Source organism: Paroedura picta, chromosome 1 (assembly GCF_049243985.1).
Source record: "Paroedura picta isolate Pp20150507F chromosome 1, Ppicta_v3.0, whole genome shotgun sequence".
NCBI classification, from domain to species: domain Eukaryota; kingdom Metazoa; phylum Chordata; class Lepidosauria; order Squamata; family Gekkonidae; genus Paroedura; species Paroedura picta.
In genome coordinates, this window is record NC_135369.1 from 180,435,196 (window position 1) to 180,454,948 (window position 19,753).

At 48.9% G+C, this 19,753-nt stretch overlaps 1 protein-coding gene across 4 annotated transcripts in view; it reads right to left on the reverse strand.

The window, feature by feature from the left end:
- Positions 1-2,114: 2,114 nt before the first annotated feature.
- HTR2A (5-hydroxytryptamine receptor 2A) overlaps positions 2,115-19,753 on the reverse strand; it is a 58,998-nt gene continuing 41,359 nt past the window's right edge. For 3 of the 4 annotated variants that reach the window (XM_077314298.1, XM_077314290.1, XM_077314277.1), the window contains one exon: positions 7,239-10,468. In XM_077314298.1, the coding sequence (XP_077170413.1) occupies positions 9,669-10,468 (800 nt within the window). In that variant the 3' untranslated portion in view covers positions 7,239-9,668. Of the gene's footprint in view, positions 2,570-7,238; positions 10,469-19,753 lie in introns of those variants that run through there. The other variant, XR_013226990.1, reaches the window with a different exon arrangement.

The window sequence follows — 19,753 nt, forward strand, 5'->3', positions numbered from 1 at the left end:
ACCCCAAGGGTCAGACATGACTCGGTGCTTGCACAGGGGATACCTTTACCTTTAGAGTTATATATAGGGGGATAGTTTGAGCAGGAGATCCAGTTCCCATAGGGAAGGCTTTTGATCTAAAGGAGCAAATCTAGGAGACATCCAGTCTGTTCTCCTTGCCATCCCTGGCAGTAAATGTCCAACCTCCATTATGCAAATCAAGGATGCGGATAGATAAGAGAGAGCTCGCAGCAGGGGAGAGAGTCTCTGTAGTTGGAATGGAAATGCAAGGGAAGGCACAACAGAAAAAATGAAAAGAAGGTGGGGGGAAGGAGGGGTGAAGGGCTCTCGGGCCTGTTAGACCTCTAAGTCAAGACTCCCGAGTAATTGAGAGGGCTATTATGACAGATGGGCAGAGGTGGCTGCTCAGTGCCAACTCAAAGAACATTGGTGTGGAGGATTCCAGTGCTCTTCCCACCCACACCACTTTTTTCGGGAGAGGAGGAGGAAGGAGAGGCAGCTGAGCGGAACCTTGAGTGGGCTCTTGATGGAGGAGCAGCTGCAGAGGGAGAGGAGGAGGAGGCAGAAGCACGTCTCCCTCCTCACCAACCTGGGTCAGAGACTCCTGGAGCAGGGAGAAGAAGACACATGCCAGGCCAGGGAGCTGGGGGGAGCGATGCTCTAGCTGGAAGGGGAGAGGTTAGACCACTGCCAGGAGGACTACAGGGAGGATGCCATGTTGGACAAGGAGGAGGCAAGGCTAGCCAAGGAGGACTTCACAGCCTTGTATGGTCAGGAGCTACATATTCCTCATGGGGGCTGTGGAGTCCCTACAGGATGGGGGACCTTATGGAGAGGATGGTGACTGTTATGGAGGGCAGGGCAAGGGAAAACCCCGACCGTGCCCCTCTTGAGCTCCCCACAGCTCCCCCCTGTAAAGCCAGTCCCAACTGCCCCACTCCTGGGTGTAAACTGCACGGAGCTTTTATTCCAACCCCAGATCGATTCAGTCCCTTGCCCTCTACACAGAATGCAATTTCTGTTTGGATTTTGGGCGATTTAAATTTTCCTTCTGCAGCAAGAAGGATTGATCCGGAGTGACCCTACCTTTATTGTGCCATATCTGAGACTGCTGTTAATCCTGAATAAAGAAAGCTCTGTGGTAGAGAACCTCTGATAGGCTATACCTGGTCATGTGACAAACTTGCCTTAAAGGAGAAGCCCCTAATTTCTCTCAACTTCTGTCGGTCCTGGATTTTTCCTCCCTCCTCTGCCTTTTTTGATCTTCTCCCTCACCCCTCCAAGAAAAGAAAGAGGCTCTCTGCCTGACTTTCCTGTTTCAATGGGGGGGGGGGGGGGAGGGAGACCCAAGTTCAAAGCGATCTGAATTCAACAGGATTGACAATGGAATAAAGAAAGTAAGTCCAGACTCTGCCTAGGGGTGGTCCTTGACTCCTGTTGCCATACCCCCACCCCTACATTTTTGTTTAAAAATAAAAGGTTTGTTAATTGTTTGCAGTGTTTTGCGCATTTAGTTCTGGGGCAAAGTGGGATGTGGGGGTGGGATTCTGCCCTCAGAGCTGGGGCAAGAAAGGGTCGTGCAGTCATACGGGGAGACTCCCTTGCAGTGCCGCCTGTGCGTTTGAGGGTGGTTTGGGGTGGGGGCTTTCTCTTCTGGAAAAAGGACTTGCGAGGCAATTATGGTTGAATTATAACAATATTTATTTGGAAAGAAGATATTACAGAGAGCCCTCCCTCCGAAAATACCCCAAGAACAAACATCAAACATTAGGAAATAACAATAAACACCAGACGACCACCCACCACACCCTTCAACCCCCAAAACCTCAATAGCCAACTATTTAGAATCCCTCATCTCCCCTGTGGAGTTGGTAGGCCCTCCGTCATTTCTCATAACTTCCGCATCCTCCTGTTCTATATTCTTATTGTCCTCTACGCCGTTCTCCGTCAACGTTCCAGGGCATCCACCCGGGCACTTAAGGCACGCACTGTGGGATAGAGCTGGGGTAGTCAACCTGTTGTCCTCCAGATGTTCATGGACTACAATTCTCATGAGTCCCTGCCAGCAAACGCTGGCAGAGGCTCATGGGAATTGTAGTCCATGAACATCTGGAGGACCACAGGTTGACTACCCCTGGGATAGAGGATAAACAGGAGGAAAATAGACAGGACACCCAAGGTGGTTTGGGGGCACGCAGTGGCACAGGACTTTCCCCAAGAGACGGATTGCATTTACGGGCAGACATGGTCCTCTCCTGCAGACCATCAATCCTGGCCAGTTGGCCTGAAATTGTTGATGAAAGCAGGGAAATGTAGGTCCACAGACTTCACCCATAGACCAGCTCATGGTGGACCCAGCCACAAACCACCCCTTCTCGATGTATTGGGAACTTGCTGGGATGTACCTTGTGTTACTTGGATGCTTGCAGAGGCATCCTCCTCCAACAGCATGCCTTGCCCAACCTCTGCCTCTTCTTGGGGGGAGGTTGGCATTCCCCCCTGCTGTTCTCCCTCTGGTGCTTGGGGGTGGGAGTGGATGGCTCTGCCACTCTCCTGGCTGCCACGGTAGCTGAAGAGGCCGGGAGAAAGAGGCAGAGGGGGGACAAAAAAAACAGAGTCTCAGTTCCTGTTGCTCTCAGTGACAGGTGTGTCCACTGATGCCAAGAAAGTGCCAGAAACTACAATGTGCGGTGGCGTGGCCCACAACTAAGGTGCTCACATCAGGAAGAGGCAAAGGGGCTGCCTGAAAGCCTACACCCCACCTTTAAAACCCTGTAGAACAGCTCGATGGTGCTGGCATATTCAGTGGCAAACGTGCAAAGGAATAAGGGGAAGTTTATGGATGCCCCTTGGAGCTGGAGCCTCTGGGGTAGAATGGCGCCACCATGCTCCTGGATGAACAAAACATAAGGGCTCTGTGAGACAACTTTCAAGGTTGTTATTCCCCCCCCCCCCACACACACACCCAGAGGTCTGAAGTCCACCCCCATCTAATCTATGTATAGGTGTGCTGCTCCTCACCAACATACGTCCTCCTGTCTGGGGGAACAGCAGCAGCCTCCCTTAAAGGAAGACACGCTGTAAAATGCAAGATAGTTTTTTTGGGAGGAGGAAATCTAAACATGGCACAAAGTTGTCTAAGTGGCACATGTGGGGGGAACTCACACAGGTGTCTCCTTTGCTCCAACGGAGGATGTCCTGCTGCCTCCCATATCTCCATCATCCTCTCATGGAAGGGAGTCCTGCCGCTCTCCCTGGGGACTCCCTGCCAAGTCTCCAGGCTGTTCAAGAAGTCTAGATTCAGCCTCTTGAATTTTGTCTGGCACTGTTTTCAGGTCCGATGGTAGCGCCTTGCTGCCAGCTTGCGAGCCAACAAAACATATGCCCTCCTGGTCAGCACATGCATGCTCCTGGAGTGCAGGACCACGTCTAGAAGAGCCTTGATTTCTGCCCTCTGCCAGAAGGCTTCTCTGCATGGCCCTGGCATGCTGGGAAATGGTAGTTATTCAGGAGAGCAATGGATAAACGCCCCTCCTAAAATTTTAAAAAATGTATCCATTTAATGGGCCAATAGCATTACTAGGGTATAAAAGCCATCTTCTTCTCCTCCTCCTCCTCCTCCTCCTCCTTCTTCTTCTTCCAATATACCTGGAAGATATCTCATGTTCACTTGTGCTGTTCCACTGCAGGCAAAGCACTGGGCTGGGAAAGGTTAGAGAAACCGCAGGGAAGTCAAGTTCCTTTGGAGACTGCTCTTCACTAAACCAATTATCCATCCTTTCCACCCTTTCACCTTTCCACCTAGCCTTTTCACTGCATTCCTTAAACTTCTTTTTTTTTTTTTGTTGCTCCGAAAGCAAATGAGTCTTTTCCCCCTCTCCTGTTCCTTTTTGCAGGTTCACTGAATCCCTTAACCTTGCATTCTCCCACAAATAAAACAAAAACTCAGGAAGGAACATCTGTTGATCACTGTCTCCGGGTGTATAAAGAGGGACGGGGTTCGATCATCATTCAGCTGTAATCCGGTTTTGAGTGTAAAGGTGCTTTGTGTGGAGAAATTTCGATTAGGCATATTTGGGACTGGTTTATCCATGTAGCACGTGGAGCATGTGCTACAAGCTCCACTCTTCCAGGGGCCCCATGCTGTGTCTTTCCCCACATGGATCAGGGATATAACCTCTCTCCTCCCCCTTTCCCCCTCTTTAGGGACATTTGGGGTGACACCCCTTATCCACTGTAGGGGACTTCTCCACCGCCAATCTGGCTGCTCTTGCCACAAGTATATTCTGCTAGGGCCCTGCAAATTCTAGTTCAAATCTCCATCAACGTTCTGCAGGGTCTGTAAAATAGAGCTCTTCCGCTGGGTCTTTGGTTGAGATCGGGTCTGTTAAGTTCAATGACCCCCCCCCCCCCCCCTCAGGCGATGCCATTTCATTTGACATTCCATTTGACAAACTGTTTGGTGTAGTGGTTAGGAGTGCGGACTTCTAATCTGGCATGCCAGGTTCGATTCTGCACTCCCCCACATGCAACCAGCTGGGTGACCTTGGGCTCGCCACAGCACTGATAAAACTGTTCTGACCGAGCAGTAATATCAGGGCTCTCTCAGCCTCACCTCCCTCACAGGGTGTCTGTTGTGGGGAGAGGAATGGGAAAGCGACTGCAAGCCGCTTTGAGCCTCTTTCGGGTAGAGAAATGTGGCATATAAGAACCAACTCTTCTTCTTCTTCAGTAATATCAGGGCACTCTCAGGCTCACCCACCTCACAGGGTGCCTGTTGTGGGGAGAGGAAAGGGAAGGCAACTGTAAGCTACTTTGAGACTCCTTCAGGTAGGGAAAAGCGGCATAGAAGAACCAACTCTTCTTCTTCTTCTTCTTCTTCTTCTTCTTCTTGTGGGGAGGCTGGAGGATTTTTCCTTGTACCATCTTGTGTTTGTGATTTTTATAGTTTTATAGTTTTAATTGGGGTTTTTGGGCATTATCATGTGATCCTCCTTGAGACAAGGAGAAAGGTGGATTATAAATTGAACAAACAAACAAACAAACAAACAGGCTCTGGTGCTACAGGCTCCGCAAATCCATAAACCACTGCTGTGCATATTGCCATACAGAATTAAAATGTCAGATAATGTAGGACCCGTGATAATGTAGGGCCCTTGATAACATTTCTTTTTGAGGGAGGATGGGTCTGCATTCCTGTTGATTGAATCATCGCTAGCAGGGAGACAGAGTGCTGCTAGAGTAGCTAGATTTTTCTGCTGCTTTGTGCCTTTTATTCTGTATCCAGGAAACTGAAAGAGCTTCTGCAGTTGAGCAAAATGCAATCCTGAATTCAGATGCAAGAATAGATTCAAGTGGGTCGCCGTGTTGGTCTGAAGTAGCTCAACAAAATAGCACCTTTAAGACCAACAAAAATTTATTCAAGACATGAGCTTTTGAGCTGATGCACTCGAAATCTCACATCTTGAATAATTTTTTATTGGTCATAAAGGTACTATTGGACTCTTATTTTGTTGTGCCACTTATTCAGATGCAAGAAGAAAAGCTGCTTTTTTTTTAATAGCCTGCTTTTCAATACCCAAAGGAGTCCCCAAGCAAGTTACAAACACCTTTCTCTTCCTCTCCCCACAACACATACCCTTGTGAGGTTGGTAGGACCGAGAGAGCCCCAAGAGAACTGCTCCTTGAGAGCAGTCCTAAAAGAACTGTGACTGGCCCAAAGTCACCCAGTGAGCAGCATGTGAAGAAGTGGGGCATCAAACCTGTTTCTCCAGATTACAGTCCACTGCTCTTTAACCACCACATCGTGCTGGCTCTCAAGAAGTCAGTTAATGTTATCTACGGTTAACAAGTCAGGTACAAATGGTGGGTTCGGTTCCCACCACAAACCACAACTTGTTGTACAGTCCACACTTGTTCGTTCATAAACCCTGGTTTGCCATAATGATGAAGAAGAAGAAGAGTTGGTTCTTATATGCAGCTTTTCCCTACCCGAAAGAATCTCAAAGTGGCTTCCATTCGCCTTCCCTTTCCTCTCCCTACAACAGACACCCTGTGAGGTGGGTGAGGCTAAGAGAGCCCTGGTATTATTGAAGAAGAAGAAGAGTTGGTTCTTATATGCCACTTTTTTCTACCTGAAGGAGTCTCAAAGTGGCTTACAGTCACCTTCCCTTTCCTCTCCCCATAACAGACACCCTGTGAGGGAGGTGAGGCTGAGAGAGCCCTGGTATTATTGAAGAAGAAGAGTTGGTACTTATATGCCTCATTTCTCTACCTGAAGGAGTCTCAAAGTGGCTTACAGTCACCTTCCCTTTCCTCTCCCCATAACAGACACCCTGTGAGGGAGGTGACACTGAGAGAGCCCTGAGATTACTGAAGAAGAAGAAGAGTTGGTTCTTATATGCCGCTTTTCCCTACCCGAAGGAGGCTCAAAGCGGCTTACAGTCGCCTTCCCTTTCCTCTCCCCACAACAGACACCCTGTGGGGTGGGTGAGGCTGAGAGAGCCCTGATATTCCTGCTCGATCAGAACAGTTTTATCAGCACTGTGGCGAGCTTAAGGTCACCCAGCTGGTTGCATGTGGGGGAGTGCAGAATTGAACCCGGCATGCCAGATTAGAATTCCACACTCCTAACCACTACACCAAACTGGCTTTCAACATAACCTATGGGGTGGTGACTGTTTTATGGATTATTCAAAGATGCTTCTAAATAGTTTTCATAATCCACAAAGTACAGAAGGGGTCGCTTCCTTCCCCATCAGGGTGAGAGCAGCTGCCAGTTTGAGTCAGATATCTGCGGGATGAAAAGTATTTCCCACTCAGTTGCCTGCCCAAAGAACCTTTACTTCTCATCCCAGTCAGGCAGCCCAATGGGATGTAACACTGGCATTATTTTGGCTTCTGAAAATCAGGCCAGGTTTTTTGCTTGTTTGTTTTTTGCATGAAGCTCTTTCCCGTTTTCATTCTAGTCCAGTGCACAAGAGAACGTAGAACTCGGAATAAAGATACGACAGAGAGCAGAGGGATTAGCATGGATCGCAGTGATGCGGGGGAACATTCATGTTCGATTTATTGTTCAAGATAAATCAGCGCTAAGGCAAGCAACAGAAAAGCTGTTAGGTTTCAAAAATGGCAGCCGGGAGGAGGAAACAGAACTCCGTTACCAAAATCTCAAAAATCAAACTCAAAACAAAGTAACCAAATTTCACATGACTTGAGATATTCATGCTATCCCCCCCCCCCCCCCCGTGATTTGTATAAATTAAAGTGACGATTGTTAAGATACATGGCAACCGCTCTCTTTTCTAGGCCGGATTGACCAGTCGGCAGACTAGACTTCACAGTTTTAGATGCCAAAACGTTTTTCAAGGTAAAAACAATATGGACCTGTGCAAAAAATTCAGTCAAGGACATCTTGCTTAATAACAGATTCTAGTGGGTAGCTGTGTTGGTCTGCATAGCACAGCCATTCTTGACTTTTTTAGCACTGAGAAACCCCTGAAACATTCTTCAGGCTTCATGAGATCCCAGATTCTGCACAATCATGCAGAAGATGGTTGGGAAGCAAAGCTGTGTATTTGCCCACCTGGGGTCTCTCCCCTTCCCACCCCCTCTGCGTCTATCATTGGCCATTTTGGGCGGTGGGGGGAAAACAGGTCAACATGACCATATATGGTCATATCTCCTGATAAATGCTTTACAATTTCCCATGACTCAGTGATGTCGCTTCCAGTTATATAGCTAGATGGTGCTAAGTCAAAAGATTGCTGTTTCATATTTCCATTTTGCCTTGCTGCCCCATAGCTCTGTCATTATGACCCTATTGTAACTCTTTCAAGTCCGTTGACTTCTATAACACTAGAAGAGTTTAACTCTGCTTAGGATTGCAGTGTCTGATGCACATGTAGAGTTGCCAGACCTCTGCCCTCAACCTCTGGGAACTTTTCGGGACAGGGCATAGGAAGCATCAATTGAAGTCATCATTCTCTGTCCCCCAAACTCTATGGTTTTACCATAGAGTTTTGAGGAATTACTGGAACTTTCCTATTCCTCCCCAAGTCCTGCTTCCCGAGTCACTTGAGCAGAATGGGGCAGAATGAGTGGAAGTTTGTCTTGCAGATCTGAGCAAACAGTTAGCCTACAGAGAATCCAACCACCAGACTATTAATTAGTCATTTTGTAATGATAACTATAATATGGGTTTGAGCTAAGAAAAAGGGGCAGAATCTGGAAAGTAACCAGGGTTTTCACGTAGCTAAATCTAGGTCTGCCTCTTTCTTTGTCTTTTTCTATTAAATTATAGGAATGGTTTTTATGTTTAGTAATGGCATAGTCTGAATGCCCAACCAGTGTGTAAATCAGTGAACCTTTAAAGCCCCAATACAAGGGGCATAGATTCTTTCCGTTCCTACTTCCCCTGCTCCCTACCCTGTTGGTTTTTCCTTAAGTGCAAGGGTTTTAGGATGTGTTTTGGATGAAGAATTAAAAATGCGGCCTGTCAGTTTCATGGGTAGGTTTGCCAACCTCCAAGTGGTACCTGGAGATATCCCAGTTCTACCCTTGACCTCCTGGTGACCAAGTTCTGGTCCCCTGGAGAAAATGACCGCTTTGGAGAGTGGACTCTACAGTATTACATGAAGTTCTTCCCTTCCCTACACCCCACTCTCCCTAAGCTTCCACTCCAGGGCAGAGTCTGCACTTACTTTCTTTATTCCATTGTCAATCCTGTTGAATTCAGATCGCTTTGAACTCAGGTCTTCCTCTCCCCCCCCCCCATTGAAACAGGAAATTCTTCTGCATGTGGTTAGGGAGGCTCAGAAGGAGGAGGGGGAGCCGAGCCTCTTTCTTTCTTTTCTTGAAGGGGTGGGGGAGGAGCCAGGCAGGGAGCCTCTTTCTTTTCTTGGAGGGGGTGGGGGAGAAGATCGAAAAAGGCAGAGGAGGGAGGAAAAATCCAGGACCGACAGAAGTTGAGAGAAATTAGGGGCTTCTCCTTTAAGGCAAGCTTGTCACATGGCCAGGTTTAGCCTATCAGAGATTCTCTACCACGGAGCTTGGTTTCCCAATCCGGATATTGAGCATTAAAAGCACTCTAAGATATCGCACAATAAAGGTAGGGTCACTCCGAATCAATCCTTCTTGCTGCAGAAGGAAAATTTAAATCGCCCCAAATCCAAACGGAAATCGCATTTTGTGTAGAGGGCAGGGACTGAATCGATCTGGGGTTGGAATAAAAGCTCCGTGCAGTTTACACCTAGGTTATTTCCCAACCCACAATTGGCCACCCTATTTCAGGGGTTGCTAATATCTTAAGCCTGTATCTTCTCATTACAAAAAAAAAAAAAAACCCAAAAAGTTTTTTCCTGGTTTGTCTTATAATCAGACCAATCTACTGTTTCTTCTGAAAAAACATATCCAGGATATAAACAATAAGTTAAGCAAATTGTTTGGAAGGTGAATATTCTACAACCCGCCTACCCCTCCCCAACATTCCATCACTTTTACACACCGGTTTTCATTGACAAAAAGAATACAATCGAGTGGTGATCATGTCGACGGTTTTCATAGGCTGGGCTGTTCTTTCTGCGCAAGCCAAGCTTAGGGGGAAATGTCTCTGGGGGGGGGGAGAAGATCTCCTCGTTGCCATGGCAGCTGTGTCAGGGCTCAGATCTTCACAAGCAGCTAACCTTTTCATTCACCTGGCTAGCATTGCTTGTTAAGGTCCCGTCCAAATGATGTATCTCTATTTTCACTGTAGAGTAGTCCTTGGCCATCATCTTAGACTCCTTTTTCAAGCATTTCATTTGCGCCAACTGGAGCTGGCTCGTATTGTACGCAATGGCGGGGATGGTGTTCACCAAGATCAGTTGCAGGGGCTTCTTCTCCTCTTTGTAGCGACACCGGATGTAACGGGAGAAAGCGGACCGGTAGGTCTTGTTGAAGAGCGTGTACACGAGCGGATTGACAGCTGAAGAAAGGTACCCGATCCAGACGAAAATGTTCAGCAGCCCCCCGACGACCTCCTCGTTGCACGACTCCTTACAGATGACGGCCATCACGTTGGTGATGAAGAACGGGCACCACATGATGACGAAGAGAAAGAACACAATCCCAAGGACCTTTGATGCTTTCTGCTCGTTGCTGATGGATTGCATCGTCCTCCTCCCAGAGGTGCCAAGGTCCTTGCTAAGAGACCGCTGGAAAAACTTATCAGAAGAAAGAGAACTCTGCGGGAAGAAACTAAAGGGCGCGAACTTGGTTTTGGAGCCAAAGTCGTCCATGCATAATGTGGCTTCCTTCTGGAGGGCTTTGATGGTTAAAAGATAGGTGATGATCATGATGGCAAGAGGAATGAAAAACGCCACGAACGAGCCTATCAAGACGAAATTCTCATCCACGAGTAAGCAGCTCCCGTTCTGGAACACTTTGGAATTGTCCTGAAGTCCAAAGACAGGGACTGGCATGGAAATACCTTGAAGGTTAGGTACAAAACAGAAGAGGACAAGTCATTTATCTTTAAACGCATAACTTTTGCATTGGCAAAATGTAGGGCGGAATTGCTTCATAGGGTTACATTTAAATTCTCACTTTAAAAAAAATTAACCCACATCCTCAAACTAATTATAACCCACGCCACATGCTGCAGAGAGCACACAAGCTGTGTATTGATAACATTCTTGGAAACAGAGATTAGGAGGGCATTGCTGTAGAATGTCCTCCTACTGCTGCTACCTTGGACGTTTATAGCTTTTCTACGAAATGCCATGAGGCACATAAGCACAGGAATCATGGAAATTAGGGGTGTATCTAGGACACCTGCCTTGGATGCCACTGGATCGGTGGCGCAACATGAGCCACACCCTGCCCTAGGGATGCTAGGAACCTGGTGGGATGGGGGGCTCCTTCACCTCCTGGACTGGGCTCAGCACTGATCCTTTGCTGCTTGTCTTCCCTGGATGGCCTCACAGGTCGCTGCCTCGCCCACCAGCTCCCAGAAGGGGCTGGCCAAGCAACCTGCCCCGCAGAACTGAAATCTTTCCCAAGTCCCATGCTCTGGCCATGCTCCAGAGTGCTCTCGTTGCAGAGCTACCCCAGTGTATGTGGCGCAGCCTGTCCTCTGTCCATCACTCCCTGGCAGCACCCATTGCCACAGCCTCGGGGTGCCCACCTCGTAGATGTGAGGCACCAGTAGATGTGAGGCAAGTCTTGGATGGGTCAGCTGGGCTGGAGGGCAGCAGCATGAGGCTTACGGGGACCTGGCGGCCAGGGAGGGGATGTGTCCGGGTACATGCTCCACCAGCTGCAGCTGCCAGGACATGCTCCCACCCTTGCCTCACCAGGCCCCACCCTGCCCATCCCCATCCCCATCCCCATCCCCTGTGTCATCAAGGCCCAGTCTGCCCCCTCACATCACCTGCCTGCCCCAGGCACCAAATACCACTGATAAAAATAAGCAATGGTCAGAACCATGAAGGCTGGATCATCAGAGGAAAATACTCACTCATCTTCTTTGAAGGCCTAGGGTGGGGTGAAGGCTTAAATGTCAATGAGCCCTTGTCAGAAGGGCTCATTGTAGTCCATGGACATCTGGAGAGCCACAGTTTGGCCACCCCTGCAAAACGATCTTCATAATAGCCAAAGTTTCCTTGGCAAAGGGATTGACCCAGTTTCCTTGTCATACAGATTAACTCATGGTAATTCTAGCCTGTAGTAGGAGAGGCTAAACTGTGGCTCTCCAGATGTCCATGGACTAAATGATGATGAGCTGCTAACAACTGGCCATGCTGGCAGGGGCTTATGGTAATTGTAGTCCATAGACTTCTGGAGAGCCGTGGTTTGGCCACCCCTGGCTGAGTGGGACAACTGCTATCTACTGTGCTTGTGAGTCCCTTCCAGGACTGGTTCTCCAGTTAAGTGACTCAAGTGACTCCTTACGGCCAGGGCTAGGTTATCCATGTAGTCCACGTAGCACATGCTATGGGCCCTGCACATTCAGGGGCCCCAAAAGGTTCCTTCTCCCCCATGGATCAGGGCCATAGCTTCTCTCCTCCTGCCCTTTCCCTCTTTAAGGACACTCAGAGTGACACCACTTTCCACTATGGGGGGCCTCTTCACGCCCAGTCTGGCTGCTCCTATTGCAATTGGACTCTGCTCCGGCTCTGCAATTACTTAAACCAGTGGTCCCCAACCTTTCTGAGGCTGGGGACCGGCAGGGCAGCAGGCCGCGCCCGCGCGAATGCATCATGCGCGGCCGAAATCGTGCATGCGTGGCACTTTCGCGCATGCGCAAAAGTGCCATGCATGCGCAATTTCGGCCACGCATGGTGCATTCGCGCATGCGCAATGCGCGGGCACAGCCAGCTCATGCGTGATGTGTGGGCGCGGCCCTGATTTCCTCTCCCCGCCCTCCCGCAGTAAGAACCTTCCCGGGCCGCAGGCTTGCGGCCCGGGAAGTTTTTTACTGCGGGGGGGAACGGGGAGAGGGAGCCGCGGCCTGGCGCCATGGCCTTCGCGGCCCGGCACCGGGCTGCGGCCCGCAGGTTGGGGACCACTGACTTAAACCACTCCTGCTTAAGGCAGCATAATCAGTAGGTTGGCTCACTCCCAGATATCTACATCACCTTCCTGAGCTTGTTCCGCTGCTGGCTGGCTCCAAGTCCCTGAAAAGGATAGTCATATACTTGGCTAGGGGGTGACAAAATACATTGAACCAGCCCTGTTTCTTCCTTGGTGGTGTGCATATGGTTATTTCTTTCGACAAAGAGGAGTGACTTCTCTCCTCCACATAGGTCGGGCAGTAGCCTCGGGCGTGTTTCAGTAGTCAATGTAAAAGAAGAGAACTGGACGAAGCTTTGCTTCAGGGCAAAACAGAGGCAAAGAAGGGGAGAAAAGCATAAACCACAGGAGGAAAAAAAAGGATAAATGCTCGTTTTTCCTTAAAGGGCGACGTAAGGGTATACACTCGTCCTTCCACATAAAATAACACATAGCCCTAAAACCGGCTGAAGAACTGAGATTGAAGAAAATGCTTTCAGGAGGCCAGTACTTTGCCCCAGTGTATACTTGTTCTGCCCTAATGTAACTAGTGGACTGCAGGATCCAGAGGTTTGATCATATTCTGGAAAGGGAGGGAGGAATGTAGTTGTAACTGTTGCTTGCTCCTCTAAACCAGGAGTGGCTAAACTGTGGCTCTCCAGATGTCCATGGTCTACAGCAGGGGTAGTCAACCTGTGGTCCTCCAGATGTTCATGGACCACAATTCCCATGAGCCCCTGCCAGCGAACGCTGGCAGGGGCTCATGGAAATTGTACTCCATGAACATCTGGAGGACCACAGGTTGACTACCCCTGGTCTACAGTTACCATAAATATGATGGAAGGGGCTTTCCATCATGCTGGCAGTGGTTAATGGTCATTGTAGTCCATGATCGTGTGGAGAGCCACAGTATGGACAACCCTGCTCTGATCTGTTATTACAAATAGGGTTACAAATAGGCAGGCGGTGGTTGGACACCTCCCAGGATTATGAATGGTCTCCAAATAAAGGAGATCAATTCGCCTGGAGAAAATGGCAATTTTGGAAGGGGGACTCTGTAGCACAGGGATTCCCAACCGGGGGTTCATGGACCCCTGGGGGGGGGGTCCTCAGGAGTTTTGGAAGGGGTCTGCGGGAGTTCTGAAATGGCGTGGTATGAGGGATCCAGGCTGTCTTATCAGCTCCTACTCTTCTTCTTGGCCTGCATGAGGCGGAGCTTTCTGGGTATGGCGGTATAATAAATATAAATATAAATATAAATATAAATATAAATATAAATATAAATATAAATATAAATATAAATATAAATATAAATATAAATATAAATATAAATATAAATATAAATATAAATATATTTATCCATGGTTCTGCCTCTTAATATTTGTGAAACTGCCGCTGGGGTGGAGCGAGTTAAAATAGGGCCAATCAGGGTGTGGCTGGCTGCACCCTGATTGGCTTGGCTGGAACAACGCCCACCCTTCCTCAACAGAAGCTCACCCCTCACCTCAGAGGCGTGCCGGCCTGCCCGAGCCGAAGGGCGCCTCTCCACTGGCGTGCGTGGTGAGGGGGGCCTTTCCTGCCAAGGGAGCGGCCTCTCAGCATCCCCTCGGGCCGGAAAGGCCTTTCACCGTGTCGCAGATATGGCGAGAGGCCTTCGTGGCCCAAGGGGACACTCTCCGCCGCCTTTGCAGGCAGGGGAGGGGTGTGACTCCACGTCCCCTTGGCCTGGGAAGGACTCACGCCACGTCACAGACGCAGCCACAGGTCTCCCCGGCCCAAGGGGACACTCTCCACCGGCGCCCGCTTCTCCTCTTGCATGCCCGGCGGGGGGGGTGGGCTCTCGGCTCCTGCCGCCCAGCTGCTGCTCTCCACTGCCCCAGACCTCCAGGAACACAAGCTGCTGCATAGGTAAGTTTTGAGGGGGGGGCTTCCCTTTCCCTTGCCCCTTCTCCCCTTTCAAAGCCCATTTTTTAGAAATGGGTTTTGCCACTAGTATAAATGTAAATGCAAATGGAAATGCAAATGCAAATAAATAAAGGCAGGGGGAGAGAGCAAAAGGAAGGCTAAGGCTGTGAACAGTGATGCCATTTCTGGGGGTGTGGCAGGGGGCGTGGCCAGCTGACATCACTTCCGGGGTTCCTTGAAGTCTGATAACTTATTCCAGGGGCTACTCCATGGTCAAAAGGTTGAAAAGGGCTGCTGTAGCATGATGCCACCACACTGAGACCTCTTCTGTTCCCAAGCCCCAACCAGGCTTGTGTGCTCCGGCACGCTCCGGCTGCTTCGGTGGCCATTCAAGCCCAAGGCAGCCAGCAACACAGCGTGAGTGGGGGGGAGGAGCGGTGCTGGTGGTGGCGTGTAGCCCGGCACCCACATGCAGGCTCAGAGCTCTGCCCCTGTGTGCATGCGCTTACTAGTGCGCCACCGCCGCCCCTCCCCCACACACCGCAGCGCTGGCCACCTCGGGCTCAAATGGCCGCCAGCGCACAATCCTAGCCCCAAGCTCTCTAGGCTCCATGCCTCCAAATCACCATGAATTTTGCAATCCAGAGCTGGCTGGGGGAGGAGTTCCCAGGTTTTGATTGGATCCTTTGCAGGACCAAGCTAAAGATCTAACATGTCATCCCTTTTACCAAAGGAGCATTTGCCCTCCCTGCGCCCTTTCTCTTGACAACCAAGAACGACTCCTTTCTCAGCCCCCTGGCAGAGCAGTAGCAGCCCTTAATAAGTGACAGGAATAGCATTTCATAATTTCCCCCCATTAAATTTTCAGGACTGAATAGGACCTATCATTCATTGTCGTGATGGGCAGAGCGGCAAAATCACCCTAGCAACGCAGGAGCCAATGAGAGTGGGGTTCTGGACCGGCCATTAGGACCCGCGGCCTTGGAGACAGGTTAAGATCCAACAGATGGAGTTTGGGTCAGCTGGAGAAGGGTTGTTTAAAAATTAGCTGAGCAGAAGTGTTGCGATAGCCTGACCTTTATTTAATGCCTCCCCTGGGGGTAACCGAGAAGAGACGTTACAGTATTCTAATAGGATTTGCTGAGCCTAGCATGGAACTAAATTGCAGCAGAATCCAATAGTTAAAGGTTATAAACCTGCCAGGGAAAGGGTTTTAAAAGCAGGTTTAAACTAGAGATCCCACATCTGCTTGTTCATATTTACCTCAGCTTGTGTTTTTTTTTTCTTTTTTAAAAATTAAATAATCTTTTAAAAGTAAACTGTCTTCTCACTATCCACTCCAACTGGTTGGCTGTGTTAGCCTGCAATGCAAAATAATCCCTGAACCCAGGAGCACTTTCAAGATGAACATTTATTTCTGCAGAAGCTTTCATGACTCAGAACTGGCCTCATCAGACAGATTCCTTCATTTAGGGTTGCAACTACATGACACCTGTGGCACAAAGGGGAGCCCTGGCCTGATTTACATGATTTCGTGAAACGAATAACCTGGGTGGAGTCTGCATGGAGCTTTTATTCCAATCCCAGGTCAATTCAGTCCCTGCCATCTCCACTGAATGTGATTTCCATTTTGATTTGGTCCGATTCAAATTTTCCCTCTGCAACAAGCATGAATGATCCGGAGTGACCCTACCTTTATCCTGCAATATCTTAGAGTGCTTTTTGCCCTCAATATTTTAAGAATCAGATTGAGAAACCATGAGGAACTCCTGGTGCTTCACATTTGATGCAGACTCCGTGGTAGAGAAGCCCTGATTGGCCCAGGCTGCCAATCTTTTCTTAAAGAGGAAGCTCTAATTTTCTCTCAGCAGAAGCCCTAACTTTTGTCTGTAGAGGTTTGCCTCGGGGTTTCCTCCCCCCCCCCCCTCTGCTCTCTCCGATCCTCTCCCCCCCATTCAAGAAAAGAAAGAAAGAGGCTCCTGCTGTGCTTGGCTCCTCCTCCCTTTCTGAGCCTCCCTAAACACGTGCAGAACACTTTTGTGTTTCAATGGGGAGGGGGAGAGGAAGACCCGAGTTCAAATCAATATGGATTCAGCAGGATTCACAATGGAATAAATAAACAAAGTAAGTGCAGATTCAGCCCTGGATAGCTCAGGCTAGCCCAATGTCATCAGTTCCTGGAAACTAAACAGGGACATCCCGTTTGAAGCAGAGTGCTTGCACTCGAAAGCTCACACCTTGAATAAATCTTTGTTGGTCTTAAAGCTGCCACAGGACTCTGATTTTGTTTTGTTGAGGGACATCCCTGGTTCATATTTGGATGGGAGACCATCAGGGAAATCCAAGGTTATGACAGGATTTTTCACATTACTGTTATAAACTGGATGGCATTAGTTGTTGAACGGATTTCAAATAAAGCGATACAGGGACAGGAGTTTCACACAGTGATTTCTTCCATGAATGAGTTGTCTCTGAAATGCTATGGTCATTTCAAACAGTGCTGCTTTTTGAACCTTCTAAGCTGAACACTATAATGCTATAACGCTATAGTGGCACCATTGGAATCAATGGACCACCTCTTGAGCCCAATGGTAAATTGAGCCCAATGGTGCTGCTATAGCTCTATAGCACTCCTTTTAGAATGTTGAAAACAGCACAAACCCTCTAGGGCAGTTCGCTTAGGACAGAAGGTGGGCAGAGAGGGGAAGCAGTATTGCAGGAAGTGCGACCGACATTTTACACAACACAATACAGGGATCCAAAGGTGCAAGGAAGAGGTAAAAAACCAGAACAGTTTTCTTCAATTGTGGTTGAATCACATTTTGCTAACCCGACACAAGTGGGTTTGTCTCAACAGGTAAATAAATTCCGCTAGCAGCCAGTTGCTAAAATGTGTCTGTTTGAAATGACAGAAGAAATCCGTTAGCAAGCAGTCGCTAAATTGGAATACAAAGGCAATTTGAAACCCCACACAGGCAGGGAATGGCAAACCACCTGTGAACGTCTCTAGCCTTGAATACCCCAAAGTCAGCTGTGGCAGGGCAGCAAAAAGAAAAAAATAAAAGATGATTCATGTGGTACAGATAAGGTTTTCTCTGACCAACTTTACAAACATAGGTAATTAGCCCCCTCCCATTCGGGAAACGTTTCCAGGGCCATCACGAAACCCTGGTTGAGAAAGCCTGCTCTAGAGCAATGGGGAAGGTGGGAAACTGCGAGGCAAAATACTTTGGGGAATGCGGCCTTTGTCAGTTCCCTCCACTGGCTATCTGAGAACAACAATTCACCCTTGAAGAAGAGGACTGTTTGGATGGAGAAATAACAAGTCCTTTGTAGTGTTCCCGCTCTACCGCATGTTTTATTTACGCGCTGCTCCCAAAGCCTTCCTAGCTGGCAGAAGCTGCTGTTATCTCTGCAGGACACAGCTGGAGGGAGAATTCCTTCTTATGGTCACGGTCTATTTTTGGGGCAGTAATTCCCACCGCTGATCACTCACACAATGCCCAAGCTGCAAAAGGACAGTGGGGACAGTAGCCAGCGAAGCAAGGCAATTTACATTCCATGTCACACTAACAAGCAATGCCTCCTTGCATTGGGTGTGGCCACCATTGTGTTTCACTGGCTTTGAGTGTCAGAGGCTGAGGGGAGATGCTATGCCAGGCTGTTATGCCCCATCCAGGAGCAGAAGGAAAAGAAGTACGTGCCACTCCAGCAAAGGGACTTGGTAGGTCATTGAGAGGTGGAGGAAAGAAGCCATAATAGGGTAATGGTAAAAAACCTTTCCAGATGAGAAGAAGAGGAGTTGGTTTTTATACTCCACTTTTCACTGACCGAAGGAGTCTCAAAAGCAGCTTACAATGGCTTTCCCTTCCTCTCCCCACAGCAGACACTCTGCGTGGTAGGTGAGGCTGAGAGCTCTGACAGGACTGTTCTGTGAGAACAGCACTATCAGGGCTGTGATGAGCCCAAGGTTACTCAGCTGGCTGCATGTGCAGGAGCAGGGAATCAAACCCAGTTTGCCAGATTAGAAGCTGCCGCTCTTAACGTCTGCACCACGCTGGCCCTCCCAGACGGGATAAGCAAATTGTCCCTTTATTCTCCACTCTTTTAATTATGTGTGAATGTGATATGGAAGAGAAACTACTTCAGGGTGTGTGTGTAGGCTGCTACCACACAGAGGTTTTTTCCAATTTAGCTTCCAATCTGGTGCGTGTGGTGCGAAGGTGGGGACAGAGCTTCCACACAGAATCAGGCTATAATTGTCCTGTTTCCATCAGGAAGAAGAAGAGTTGGTTCTTATACGCCACTTTTTTCTACCCGAAGGAGGCTCAAAGCAGCTTACAGTCGCCTTCCCTTTCCTCTCCCCACAACAGATACCCTGTGAGGTGGGTGAGGCTGAGAGAGCCCTGATATCGCTGCTCTGTCAGAACAGTTTTATCAGTGCTGTGGCAAGCCCAAGGTCACCCAGCTGGCTGCATGGGGGGGAGTGCAGAATTGAACCCGGCTCGCCAGATTAGAAGTCCGCACTCCTAACCAAACTGGCTCTCAAGGAAAGGACAAAGCTATGGTTGACAACTCTGGTTTGAGAAATTCCTAGAGACCATGGGGGCGGGGGGCAGAGCTTGTGAGAACAGGATTTGGTGAAGGGAAGGGGCTTCAGTAGAGTATAATGCTAGAGACTCCGCCTTCCAAAGTGACCATTTTCTTCAGGGAACTGATATCCGTAGTCTGCAGATCAGTTGCAATTCTGGGAGGTGTCCAGTTTTATGTTTGTTCCCAACAAATTATATAAAGGGAAATAAAAACCCAGCTGGAGAACAGGCGAGAACCACAAAGGTTAGGGATAAAACCCAGGGCCATTCCGCACGAATTATAAGTAGCAGAAGGCTTACAAATGGTAAATGCTACTAATTTGCCATTCCACTGCTCCATAGGGGTGACTGTGGGTGTGGGCTGGATTCCTCCTCCCCTGCTTCGTAGCCGCAAGGGAAGGGGGGTTGGAAGTTTGGCACAGCTGCTAAGAGTAGGATCCAGCAGCCAATGGGCACCCCCTCCCTTTTTCTTTTTCCTTTTTTTTTTTTTGCTGGATCCTTTTGGGCAAATGTTGGATGCAGGGGAGCTGGACGCCCTCCTCCCCCCAGGTTCTCAAGAGCCAGGATCTTCAATATTGGGAGCAGGAATAAACGTTTTGGGAGGGCAGCTCTTGCAGGCATGCTTTCCAAGGGCTTCTCTTGAGCCAGGATTTTGGGGTGATCAGGTGGCCCAACAGCTACATGGCAAGCTGGGGGTCTCTCCCTGCTCTTCTACACATGCAGCC